General features: G+C 40.2%; 1 protein-coding gene across 3 annotated transcripts in view; it reads left to right on the plus strand.

The window, feature by feature from the left end:
- LOC100357920 (ganglioside GM2 activator) overlaps positions 1–13,852 on the plus strand; it is an 84,518-nt gene extending 70,666 nt beyond the window's left edge. Inside the window, exons 3-4 of one of the 3 annotated variants that reach the window (XM_051818785.2) lie at positions 4,925–5,529; positions 12,075–13,544. In XM_051818785.2, coding sequence (XP_051674745.2) covers positions 4,938–5,529; positions 12,075–12,118 — 636 coding nt within the window. In that variant the 5' untranslated portion in view covers positions 4,925–4,937 and the 3' untranslated portion in view covers positions 12,119–13,544. The other 2 variants (XM_008266524.4, XM_070072488.1) reach the window with 2 other exon arrangements.
- The last annotated feature ends 226 nt before the right edge of the window (positions 13,853–14,078 follow it).

The following is a 14,078-nucleotide window of genomic DNA, read 5'->3' on the forward strand; positions in this document are numbered from 1 at the left end:
GGCGCCTGCTCTTTGTCTTGCTCGCCCTTGAGAGGTGAGCGGAGAGAGAGAAACCCGTGTCCGTACCAGTCACCTTTTTTTTTTCTCTCTCTCTTCCAGTTAGCCTGGTGAACTCCCCCCCTCCCCGGGGGTCGTTCCCTCTAGTCTCCTCTCTCCGCTTGCCTGCTGGTGTCTCGGGCTATTGAGGTTCGGCTCACCTCGCGTTCCAGCGCTGGTGTGTTGAGTCTGCCGCTGGTGTCCCGAACTGTGGGCTCCCACGCTCTCCACGCAGGTCCGCTGTGAATCACCCGTTCTGGAAGAGTTTCTTCTGCTGTTTCCTCCCCTACTCTTCCTTGAACCTGCAGTATCTCCACTTTTATTAAACTATCTATCCCTGGACTATCAGTGTGCTCCCTTCCTATTCCGCCATCTTGCCTCCTCCATTTCCACTGAGATCTGGTACCAGACAGGGATGTCCACTCTCACCACTGCTATTCAATATAGTTCTGGAGGTTCTAGCCAGAGCTATTAGGCAAGAAAAAGAAATTAAAGGGATACAAATTGGGAAGGAAGAACTCAAACTATCCCTCTTTGCAGATGACATGATTCTGTATTTAGGGGACCCAAAGAACTCTACTAAGAGACTATTGGAACTCATAGAAGAGTTTGGCAAAGTAGCAGGGTATAAAATCAATGCACAAAAATCAACAGCCTTTGTATACACAGACAATGCCATGGCTGAGGAAGAACTTCTAAGATCAATCCCATTCACAATAGCTACAAAAACAATCAAATACCTTGGAATAAACTTAACCAAGGACGTTAAAGATCTCTACGATGAAAATTACAAAACCTTAAAGAAAGAAATAGAAGAGGATACCAAGAAATGGAAAAATCTTCCATGCTCATGGATTGGAAGAATCAATATCATCAAAATCTCCATTCTCCCAAAAGCAATTTATAAATTCAATGCAATCCCAATCAAGATACCGAAGACCTTCTTCTCAGATCTGGAAAAAATGGTGCTGAAATTTATATGGAGGCACAAGAGACCTCGAATAGCTAAAGCAATCTTGTACAACAAAAACAAAGCCGGAGGCATCACAATACCAGATTTCAGGACATACTACAGGGCAGTTGTAATCAAAACAGCATGGTACTGGTACAGAAACAGATGGATAGACCAATGGAACAGAATTGAAACACCAGAAATCAACCCAAACATCTACAGCCAACTTATATTTGATCAAGGATCTAAAACTAATTCCTGGAGCAAGGACAGTCTATTCAATAAAAGGTGCTGGGAAAATTGGATTTCCACGTGCAGAAGCATGAAGCAAGACCCCTACCTTACACCTTACACAAAAATCCACTCAACATGGATTAAAGACCTAAATCTACGACCTGACACCATCAAGTTACTAGAGAACATTGGAGAAACCCTTCAGGATATTGGCACAGGCAAAGAATTTCTGGAAAAGACCCAGGAGGCACAGGCAGTCAAAGCCAAAATCAACTATTGGGATTGCATCAAATTGAGAAGTTTCTGCACTGCAAAAGAAACAGTCAGGAGAGTGAAGAGACAACCAACAGAATGGGAAAAAATATTTGCAAACTATGCAACAGATAAAGGGTTAATAACCAGAATCTACAAAGAGATCAAGAAACTCCACAAAAACAAAACCAACAACCCACTTAAGAGATGGGCCAAGGACCTCAATAGACATTTTTCAAAAGAGGACATCCAAATGGCCAACAGGCACATGAAAAAATGTTCAAGGTCGCTAGCAAACAGGGAAATGCAAATCAAAACCACAATGAGGTTTCACCTCACCCCGGTTAGAATGGCTCACATACAGAAATCTACCAACAACAGATGCTGGCGAGGATGTGGGGAAAAAGGGACACTAACCCACTATTGGTGGGAATGCAAACTGGTCAAGCCACTCTGGAAGTCAGTCTGGAGATTCCTCAGAAACCTGAAGATAACCCTACCGTTCGACCCAGCCATCCCACTCCTTGGAATTTACCCAAAGGAATTTAAATTGGCAAACAAAAAAGCGGTCTGCACCCTAATGTTTATTGCAGCTCAATTCACAATAGCCAAGACCTGGAACCAACCTAAATGCCCATCAACGGTAGACTGGCTAAAGAAATTATGGGATATGTGCTCTTTAGAATACTATACTGCAGTAAGAAACAACGAAATCCAGTCATTTGCAACAAAAAGGAGGAATCTGGAACACATCATGCTGAGTGAAATAAGCCAGTCCCAAAGGGACAAATACCATATGTTCTCCCTGATCGGTGACAACTGACTGAACACCAAATAGGAAACCTGTTGAAGTGAAATGGACACTATGGGAAACGGTGACTTGATCAGCATAGCCCTGACTGTTAATGAACAACTTAATACATTATCCCTCTTAGTAGTTTTTTTGTCTGTTCTACTTAATATGACTGGTTTAATTCTGTAATTATCACACAGTTATTCTTAAGTGTTGAAAATTAACTGAAATGTGATCCCTGTTAAACATAAGAGTGGGAATAAGAGAGGGAAGAGAGGTATAATTTGGGACATGCTCAAGCTGACTTTCCCCAAATGGTAGAGTTAGAAACATACCAGGGGATTCCAATTCAATCCCATCAAGGTGGCATGTACCAATGCCATCTCACTATTCCAAGTGATCAATTTCAGTTCACAATTGATCATAATGAAAGGACTAAGAGTCAAAGGGAGCACATAAACAAGTCTAGTACCTGCTAACACTAACCGATAGAATAAATAAAGGGGAGAGTGATCCAACATGGGAAGTGAGATACTCAGCAGACTCATAGAATGGCAGATGTCCTAAATAGCACTCTGGCCTCAGAATCAGCCCTAAAGGCATTCGGATCTGGCTGAAAAGCCCATGAGAGTATTTCAGGCATGGAAAGCCAAGACACTCTGGCAAAAAGATCTCTGTGAGTGAGAGCCCAGTGGAAAGAACAGGTCTTCAAAGAAGGAGGTACCTTTCTCTGAAGGGAGGAGAGAACCTCCACTTTGACTATGACCTTGTCTAAACAAGATAAGAGTCGGAGAACCCAGAGGGCTTCCATAGCCTTGGAAACTCATGACTGGTGCATAGGGAGATTACTGATGCCATAGACAGGAGTGTCAATTGGTAAAGTCAACAACAGGAGTCACTGTGCACTTACTCCTCATGTAGGATCTCTGTCCTTAATGTGTTGTGCATTGAGATTTAATGCTATAACGAGTACTCAAACAATATATTTCACTTTGTGTTTCTATGTGGGTGCAAACTGTTGAAATCTTTACTTAATGCATACTAAACTGATCCTCTGTAAAAAAAAAAAAAAAGAAAGAAAAAAAGAAATTATCAACTCCCAACTTGACTCTCACTGGGATTAAACATGACAATAGGTCTGATCTGATTTCATCATCATTTAAAAAAAATCATCTATTATTTTTCACTTTATGTTTCTGTGTGGGAGCAAACTGTTGAAATCCTTACTTAATGTATACTAAGCTGATCTTCTGTATATTAAGATAATCAAAAATGAATCTTGATGTGAATGGAAGGGGAGAGGGAGTGGGAAAGGGGGGGTTGTGGGTGGGAGGGACGGTATTGGGGGGAAGCCATTATAATCCATAAATCGTACTTTGGAAATTTATATTCATTAAATAAAAGTTAAAAAAAAAAGAACTGAGGAAAAAAAAAAAAGAAAATCTCAGACTTCCCTAACATATATATTTACCTGTACAACTTTGTAATGAAAGGATAAAATAATTTAAAAATTTGATGCAGCTCTTCTGAAGTTTATTCTAGGTATTCAGGAATGGGATAAACTCTACCACTAACAGCTACTAAGAAAGACACCTCTGTAGAAATGATCATGAATAATGCCCAGGAAAGACGATTCTATCACTGTACTTGCAGTCCACTAACATTCTGATTTTTAGTCAGTATTAATGCCTTTGCAGCATTACAACGCTGTGTCAAATATTTCCCATGTCTTACATCATGCTGTAATCCTCAACAAATCCAGGAAATATGTGTTCTTACATTGTTTTTCCCATTGTTTAGATAAGGAAGCAGCCCCTGGAGAGATCAGGTAATCTGCTGATGGCAGCACAAATGAAGATAAAGCAAGGATTGAAAGCCCAGCAATCTGCCTGCAGGGAGAGAGCTTGTAGCTACTCCTGCTTGGTAGCAGAGTGGGGATGGCTACGTAGCCTATGTTGAGCTAATCTAGCTCAACCAGCTTGCAGACACAGCATTGCACAATCTCCAAAGGGCAAGCTGTCTAGGAGGTCTAAGCCAACGTCCTGATGGCATAACACCAAAAATACTGCAGGAAATATTGTATATTTGGTCAGAGGGAATTATTGTGGGGTTGAGGATGCTTGCGATTCGTCACTTGTTCTGGAGTCTTTCAAGGCTCTGAATTTATGTCAGTAATTTTGTATTCTTTACTCTAAAAATTCCCTCAAATCAAACAAACTTCAGACCCCCAAAACCTAGTTTATTGTAAACACATTGTTTATGTTCAGGGAATGATAACATAGTTTGAAATTACCTTAGCAATTTGGCAAGATTTAGACTGGTAAATAAATATGTCACAGTCTCCTCTCGTAATTACCAAATGTCTTGGTTTCTCCTTGATCATGTGGATAAAGTAATTAGATTAGAAAATATGTCATCATTTCTAATATTAATTAAGCTTGACAACTTTTTGTGTATCCAATATGATATGCAAATTGCTATCAATCATTTTTACATCCAAATAGCACTGATGCTAGCTGGGAATTTTATTCTGACTTCTCCACATTTATTTGAATTTTTTAATTTTCTTGAACATGAGAGGTAGCATGTATATTGTCGTGGGTTTTATGTCTTACTTATCCCTCAAGTAATCCTCTTTTTAAACGTCTTTTTAACAGCAGTTAAGGCTGCATGGAGCCACCCTTGGCGATGCACTCTCTGATGCAAGCTGCGCTTCTCATTGCTATCACCTTGCTTCCCGCCCGCCCCGCAGCCCCTGCGGGCTCCCGCCAGACACACCTCAGTAGCTTTTCTTGGGATAACTGTGACGACGGGAAAAACCCTGTAATCGTCAACAGCCTGACGCTGGAACCTGACCCCATTGTCATTCCCGGGAATGTGACCATCGGTGCTGAGGTCAAGACCAGTGTACCCCTCGTGTCTCCTCAGAAGGTGGTATTAACTGTGGAGAAGAAAGTGGCAGGTGTCTGGATCAAGATCCCCTGCGTGGAACAGCTCGGCAGCTGCACCTATGACAACGTCTGTAATGTGCTGGACATGCTCGTTCCCCCTGGGAAGTCGTGCTCAGAGCTGCTGCACGTCGATGGGCTTCCCTGCCACTGCCCCATTAAAGAGGGTACCTACTCATTGCCCAGCCGTGTTTTCACAGTGCCTGAGATGGAGCTGCCCAACTGGCTCGTCACCGGGAACTACTACATCCAAGGCGTTCTAAGCAGTGGGGAGAAACGTCTGGCCTGCGTCAAGATCTCCGCCTCTGTAAAGGGCAAGTAGAGTGGCACAGCCACAGAACAATGAAGGGTGATGAGGAAGAGGTCCCGTTTCCTCAGTCCTGTGTTTATCGGGGCTGAATTCTAGCTCTCTGCCCTCTTCAAACCCTCAGTGCACTCACTGAGCATCCTTTGTGACACTCAGAGTTTTGTCTAGGGCAAGCAGCCCTGACCCAAGGAGGATGCATGGGGCAGTTCTTGGTTGCCCAGGATATCTATTGAGCTGGCCGCCTTGTGGACCTACCACCCGTATAGTTTCCTCTCTAAGAGCCTTGTTCATTTCCAAAGCAATCGTGGGAATGGAACTCACATGTTTGGGGCCCTCAAGTTCAGAATGACCCAACCTTGGCCTCCTGAGTTGCCTTTATGACCTCCTTTTTGTTGGTCACTGACTTAAAAGCAGGGTCTCTATGGTTCACACTAGGGCTTGTTGTGTACTGGAGAGGCAGGGCGTGTGTGATAAGGAGTCCCTTGGGGAGGCATTTAGGGATGTTCTATGTGTTTGAGATAATTTTACAAACATAGATTCCTGTAGGGCCAAGAAAGGGACATAAATGAGTGATAAGGACCACTGGAAACATATTACATTGAGACATGACTTCCATTTCTCCCTTTTGGATACAGATAAAAGATACATTGGATATGATATGTACTTGTGATGCTACTCACAGCACAACAGCACATATATGCTGATACAAGACAGTTGAGGCCCCATCTCCAGTAGGGGATAAGGACAAGGCAGTGTATCCAGTTACTGGAGGGCATATGGTATCCAGAAACACTTAGTGCCCTGCAAGAATGTTGTGTACCCAAACTGCCTTGCCAGATAGTCTTAATTTTTGCCTCTAGAGAGGCCCAAAATCCAGATTTCTAATTGAAATCTTACATTTAAAGATATTGGTACCTAATTAATTTTTTTATTATTTTTATTTATTTATTTTTTATTTTTTGACAGGCAGAGTGGACAGTGAGAGAGAGAGACAGAGAGAAAGGTCTTCTTTTGCCGTTGGTTCACCCTCCAATGGCCGCCCTGGCCGGCGTGATGTGGCCAGCGCACCGCGGCTGGCGCACCGCACTGATCCGAAGGCAGGAGCCAGGTGCTTCTCCTGGTCTGCCATGGGGTGCAGGGCCCAAGTACTTGGGCCATCCTCCACTGCACTCCCGGGCCACAGCAGAGAGCTGGCCTGGAAGAGGGGCAACCGGAACAGAATCTGGCGCCCCGACCGGGACTAGAACCTGGTATGCCGGCGCCATAAGGCGGAGGATTAGCCTAGTGAGCCGCGGCGCTGGCCGGTACCTAATTAATTTTTAAAAAATTGGGGCCAAATGGCTATATGTGGGGAAGTCTGGTCTTGGATGGCCGGTTTGGAAACCTCTGGTCCAAGACCATGTTTGGTCTTGTTCTTTAGTCTCAAGACAAATTTTCTTCTGACACCACTTGTCCCCCTGGAGAGCCAAATCCATAGTGTGTGGCCCCAAAGGAGAAGGCTTTTTTAGATTTGGGGGAGCTCTGGGCTAGCCCCTCAGATCTATGAGCTTCAGGGATCACAAACTGCCTGCTTCAGCCCCACAGTCCTATCAGGGAATGGGCAAACTATTAAAGAGTTGGGTCCACCTGTAGAATGAGGAATGGAGGAGAGGATTGTGGAATGGAGGAGAGGATTGTGGAATGGAGTGGAGAGGGCAGATTCATGTCAGGTTGCCTGAATTGTGTACCGCCCCATTACACCATGACCACTTGCAGAGCCATGGACCAGCCCCATGTTCTGGAGTTATTTGAAGCCTGGAATGACAATGCACCTTTTTTATCTGCTTAAAAAACATTCTACTTAACAAAATACTCTAGATCCTCAAGAAAATAGTTTAGTGCAATTTTCATGCAAACATCCCAGAAGAAATTCATCTGCATCTAAATGCTACAAACTAAATGGCAAATGTGTGAATAAAAGGTCTTCAGGTGACATCATCTAATATTAAGTCATAAGATAACAAATAATAAAACAATGTTGGCTTCAGGAAGACTGTTAACAAGTAGTGTACATTGCATTGGAATTAACAAGATCATATCTAACATTTGAATATTATCTGTATTTAAATCAAACTGTTGCATTAAAAATTTTGGTTGGTGGACATTGTGTATAAAATTATGGTGTTAACAATTTCAAGAAAAGAAATTTTTTTGAATTCTGGAATTAGGCATGAACATTTAATGATCCTTTCATGTTATAATGAGATAGTAAACACTTGTGGGTTAATTGTGAATCACATGTTTAACATTAAAGCCAATAAAAACCCTTGTTCACAAAGTACACATGAAATAGAACTAATGAAATTGGCTTGATTTTTGGGCATTTTTCTAAAACTTTATGCAAATCCAGTAGAGACTAGTTATGACTAGTTTAATTTATCCTCCTAATACTTGACCTGCTCTTTATCTATGGCATTTATTAACTATTTATTAGGTATTTGTGTATCAGTCATTTCTCTCTCACTGCATTTTAAGACCTTCCAATAGAACTGGAATCTGCATGTTCTTTTTGTCCTTTATTACACCTTTAGTTTTTGATGTTCAATGGATTGTTAAATAAATAGATTTTCACTTTAGTGGGAGTAAATTGAGAGACCTGCATTTGTGTGTAGAGAAGCTGAAAGAAGCTGAATTCTTTCAGCAGATAAAGCATTCATTGGCAATAAGTGAGGCATTTCAGGAGCCTCTGTTAAAATTTCCTGATCAATAATTATATTTGTCATACTGAAGGCATAGGAAGGATCGAGGCTTGAAAAGAAAAGAGCACATAGCTATTCGTTAAATAATACCAAGTTGATAGAAAAAAGAAATTTATTTACATTGATTCGTTCATTTACTCATTTAAGTTACATTTGTGAAGCATCTCCATGGGCCCTAGGAACAGCACACTACATTCACGAATTCAGTGCTCCTGAGGTGCTCACAGAGCAGGAGTCAGACTTCCGCCTGATACACAAAGTTAAAGACCAAGCAAGTCCATCTAGGTGTTTTGCTTACATTATGATTAACAAAAATGTCAACATGATTTAATGGCCTCCTTGAAGAAGTTGACTAATGTGCAGATTTTGAGCCTTCATGCTTATAAAGCATTTGTATACAAAAATGCCTCCTTGAAGCTGAGGCTAACTACATTGTAATGAAGATGATGCTGGGTCACTTGATACTTGTAGTTTCCATTAATAATCATAAAAAGTAGAGTGGCACGTGGAGTGGAACTCCAATGCTTTCAGTAAGTTAGCTTTGGTCCACTGGCACAGGCCAATCAAAACAATCAACAAGTGTGGCCTAAGCTAGATTTAAATTATCTTGGTAAAGCTAATTTGAAGGTTCTATTTATCCTGTTCATAAAGAAACCTTCTCACAGATGACAGTAGCTTTCATTTTGAGAATTTCATTTCTATCTCAGACAGCTTTTCACATTTTGAAAGTAGAAGTAAGATGGAAACCAAGTAACATTTTAAAGCTTTCTTTTAATTTATCCATAAATTTCATATTGATAATTCCAACCCTACAATCTCTGGAAATTGAAATTTAAGAATTACTGAAGAGAATCTGCAACAGTGTCAGTACCCTGGTTTCTGTGCTGTGGGTTGTGGTTGTCCAGTATTCTCAGAGTGAATATTTAGTCTGTAATCCTATATGTATACTGATAATTTTCTTTAGCTGAATGAAAACAATTTCATATATATGATATACTATTTTTTGCTATTTTTTAAACCAATGTAGACAATATTTTGAGTAATACAGAAGGAAGTTATTTTAAAATGGTTTTGAAGTCATAACAATGTTTTGATAGTATTTTTCTAATTAGTTGAATTTAAAATCTATTGACAATCACATGGAACACACGGGTGCAGGGTCCCAAGGACTTGGGTCATCTTCTACTGCTTTCTCAGGCTATAGCAGAGAGCTGGTTTGGAAGTAGAGCAGCCCAGATTCAAAATGTTGCCCATATGAGATGCTGGCACTGCGGGTAGTGGCTTAACCTGCTATGCCACAGTACCAGCCCCATGTTCATGTTTTAAAAGTAGTAGAAGTTTTGTATTTTTTTAAAGAATGCTTTATTTATTTGAAAGACAGAGCAACAGAGAGAGCTAGAGGGAGAGATAGAGAAAGAGATCTTCCAACTAGTAGTTCATTCCTCAAATAGAAAGAATGGTTAGGGCTGTGCCAGACCCAAACTAGGAGCCTGGAACTCCATCTGGGTCTCCCATGTGGGTGGCAGGGGCACAAACACTGGGTCACCTTCTGTGAACTTCCTAGGCGCATTAGCAGAGAGCTGAATCAGAAGCAAAGCAGTTGGGTCTTGAACTGGCGCTCTGATATGGTACGGCAAGCAAATTAACCATTGTGTCATAATGCTGACCTGAAATAGGAGAAACTTTAATGCCTAGAAAATGTATTGAATGAGAGATTAACTGACTGTACCAAAGATTTAGCCAAAAGTTTTCATTTTGGGGACTTAGGTAAGTACCTTTCCCAAGGGTACATTCAAAGGTGGTAGCACGTTTTATATAGGGGTACTTGTATTATTTCATGTGTGTGTCATATAAATGTATTTGATTTATGGTCTGAAAGGATCATTATGCCCAGTGCAGCCTTCTGAAACTGTATGACTGTGATTGTAGATAAGTCTTGGCTTTCCTTGAAGATCATTCACAGACACAGTTACTAGGAAATATGTGGAAAAGCGTCAACAAAGTCTCTAGTGTAGAGTGTATCAATATGTGGTCCAAGAAACTTGAATTAAAATCTCCTGGGGCATCCATTAAAATAGAGATTCTCCAGTACCATTCCAGTCCTATTGAGTCAAACTGTCTGGCAGTAGGATCTGTAGATTCTCATGTTCACTCTTCTCTCTAGTGATTCTAGCGGGCACTGAAGTTTAAGGATGACAGTAGTGGGTAGGTGGGAGAAAGGGATAAACTCACTCTTTCAGCATAGACTTTGAGGTATTTGATGATCAGTAAAAGCTAAGATCTTTCTGTATTTTATGTTTCCACTGGAAAGAGAAGGATTTAGATAGGACCCCTCCCCACCCCCTTTCTTGAGGTCATACAAGGACACACATTGCCTGAGAACGTGGAGAGTAAGCTGTATCTTACAAGCCTGTTATCTAGAGTCAATACTCTCCACACTGGCTTTCCTCTGTTACTCCTCAAGCTTCGGTCAGTCTTATTTAAGAGTTTCAGACAGCCTCAGTGGTGCAAACAGAGCAAGTTGTAAGGCACTGTTAAGGGAGGCATCATCTCCTTTGAGCATGACTGAAGTAGGAACTAATTAGTCTCAGAGGGACAAGGAGTGTTGGGGACAGAGTGCAGCCATGTAGTCCAGGTGCCTCTTCCACTAGTTTTCTTCCCCTCTGCTGGCCTTGATGGATCTGTATTTATTTATTTTCTTTTATTGAGGAGAATAGAATTCTTTCATGAAACAAGTTTAGAACAAAATATTCCCTGGTGTTCAGCTCAAAGAATCTCTCAGCTTCCCCCTGGGAAAACTCTTATTTTTTTATTATATGAAATGAGAGGAGCTGCTTTCCATGAGTCCAAACATGTCAACACTTAGAGTTGTTACAATACTCAGGAAATGGGAGGGAGTTTCTTTGTGAATTATTGTTAATGTTTATTTCTCAGAAATCAACAAGAAATTTGGTTCTAAAGAATACAAGTGGAAGAGGTAGTCTCCAAATGTTACAGAATAAACCTGGGTGGTCTACTTTAGACTAAAACTGCTGTTAAAGAAACAGGTTTAAATTGCCATTGTTCATCAAATTATTCATTTTCATATACTAAAGCTTTTAGACACTGAATTAATGAGATCCAAATCAATCTAATTGGAGCATAGGAAGCAAAGTTTAGTAAAGAAAGGATGCAAAGAAATTGCTGATAGTATAAAAGTTTACTCTGATTTAAGGAGAAATGCTTTCAAATTACAGTCAGGCCTCCCAAGACAATAATCACTGCCTTATACAAACATAGCTATTGTAAAGTTAACTTTCAAACCATTTAGATCAATCACTGTTCTTTTATTCACATTTTCAAAGCACTAGTCTGACAACACACCAGAAATCAATTGTGTTCTTTCACTTTAAATGTAGAAACAGTGACTACAGCATTATCCTTGAATTGCTTGCTTGAATTTTATGCACTGTGTAAAGATTAGAGCATGAGCAATTATCAACCATGAGTTCAGGTTTCACATGGCATGGAGTGGGTACAAATGAAGTTGCACAGTTAAAAACATCCAATGGTTGATCAATCTTAATGTTGTTTCTACATTAACCTTCTGTCTTATCATAAACCATAAACATCCATCAAAGCTTAACACAAATGCAGCTTCTTAGTCAAATATTTTTATTCTTTGAATCATATGTCACATATCTCCCATAGTATTTTATACTTGCCCTCTGCTTATTAGAATTAGTAAATAGTTATATGTATTTATGCATGTATTTTATCCTCAATTATTCTCCTGGTTCTTTTTGGTGAATGCCACGACCTTCCTGTTCCACAGCTTCTGCACCACCTAGCACACACGGCCCAATAAAGATGATCTAATGAATAAAGGCACGTATAATGCATTCAGATTGAGTTTAATTTTACATACAAGCTGGATCCAAGTGGAGTTAAGATATATGTGATGATATAGTGGGACAGATTAGCAAGAGCTCCATTAACATGAGGACTGAGCAGCCTGTAGGAAGAGGCCTCATCATAAGGGAGCAAAGAGTCTGGCAAGATGAACCTGATCCAACAACATGACCTTAGTGGTTGGAGGAGTGGGCTGACTGTGAAGAGAGCATCCAGTTAGCCACCAACCATCTCAGTCCCACTTCTCCATGGATGCAAGTGTGAGTTCTCTCACTTTAATAAACATGGAAAGGCTCTTCCCTGCATCAGCATTACTACTAGGATATCTTGTAAAGTATTGGAGATCTAAGTGGAGAAAGATATTGTTCTTCTAAACTAGACAATAAAGCAGAGCTATACAAAGTGTCATACATGGACTGGTGCCATAATGAGATAAGCTGCTTAAATAGAATGTACATCAACAAGTTATTGAGTACACTGTTTCATGCAGCTGATGTTTTTATTTCTATGGTGGCAAGATGATCTTGATGAAGGCGGAACAGTGTTCATTTCCATTCCAGCAGGACTTCCTTTCTCTTGGTAACCTGCATGTATGGATTGGCAGTTTTGAGAAACTCTGTAATACAGTCATGTTGCTTTGACATCTGAATTTCAGAGCATGCCTTGTAGTAGCGAGGATACCATTACTAGCAGACCTACAAATCAGGGGGTTTACATTGGAGGCATAAGCATGGCATTTCCCGGTGAGAACTCTGAGTTCTCAGTAGAAAAGCAGAGACATTACAGTAAGTTTGGGATAGTTTGTGAGGCTGTGTGAAATGTTTCCTGGGAACTTGCTACAGTAGTTGAGGATTAACTTGTAGTGATATAAATTGTATATAGGACATAAACAAGGATCACTGGAATGTGGATTAGTACTGTGGCTTCTTGGGTATCTTGTCTTATTATGGCCTTGTTGCTCTAGAGATACCCGGAGGATGCACTTATAGAAGCAGAAACAATTTCTTATGATAGAGTTAGGGAACAAATATTGATGAAGAGAGGAACAGTAAACAAAGAGCTAAAGAACAAATGAATGGATAGGAAGAAAGCTGAGAAATACAAGTATTAGAAGAATTAGAAAAGAAGCAGATGGATATTTTGTATCTACCTATCTAACTCCTATCCTTAAAGTCTATATTTTTTGAGAGAGACGAGCCCATTTGTTTGGTATGTATATATGTTTGCTATTAAATATGAATGTAATCATTAACAAAACAACAAAGCCTGTGGAAGTCTCTTCAATTTGTTTATTGAATAGTAATGAATAGTAATATTTCTATAAGCCTGCAAAATACATTGAATCAGTTACTGCTATTGGAATATTATCTTTTGAAATTGATGGACACATTTTCTGTCTCTAGGTTTGCGGAAACTACCAAAAGAATAACTGAATTCCCCATATCTCCAGTTATGGCCAACATGCAATATTCAAGTGCCATCACAAGGGGAACATTCTTAGGATGAAACTTGTTATCATCAATGTCACCTATGTCATCAGTAAAGGGTAGTCATCAACTGACTACAAAATAATTATTTACATGCACTGTGTGTCCTCAGGAAGTGCCTATAACTCACTATGAAAGTGGAAATGCAAGCGAAATTTTACATTTTATCATGCAAAAATAAAAACTAAATTAACTATAAATATCAGCCTTTAGATCTTTTGTGTACCTTTACATTTGTGTTGTATCTGGCACATAGTAAGTACTTAATACTCAACAAATGTAATTAAATAAATAAACACATATATTTGGATAGCTGAACTTAGTGTACACAAGGGATTAAGAATTCTGAGGCCAGGCAGGTCAGCCTCAAAACTCTCCCACTTCCTCGTCCTCCATCGCCTAGTCTGACTCCAGCTGGACCTTTGCGTAGCCCTCATATC

Source organism: Oryctolagus cuniculus, chromosome 4 (genome assembly GCF_964237555.1).
Source record: "Oryctolagus cuniculus chromosome 4, mOryCun1.1, whole genome shotgun sequence".
Taxonomy (NCBI): domain Eukaryota; kingdom Metazoa; phylum Chordata; class Mammalia; order Lagomorpha; family Leporidae; genus Oryctolagus; species Oryctolagus cuniculus.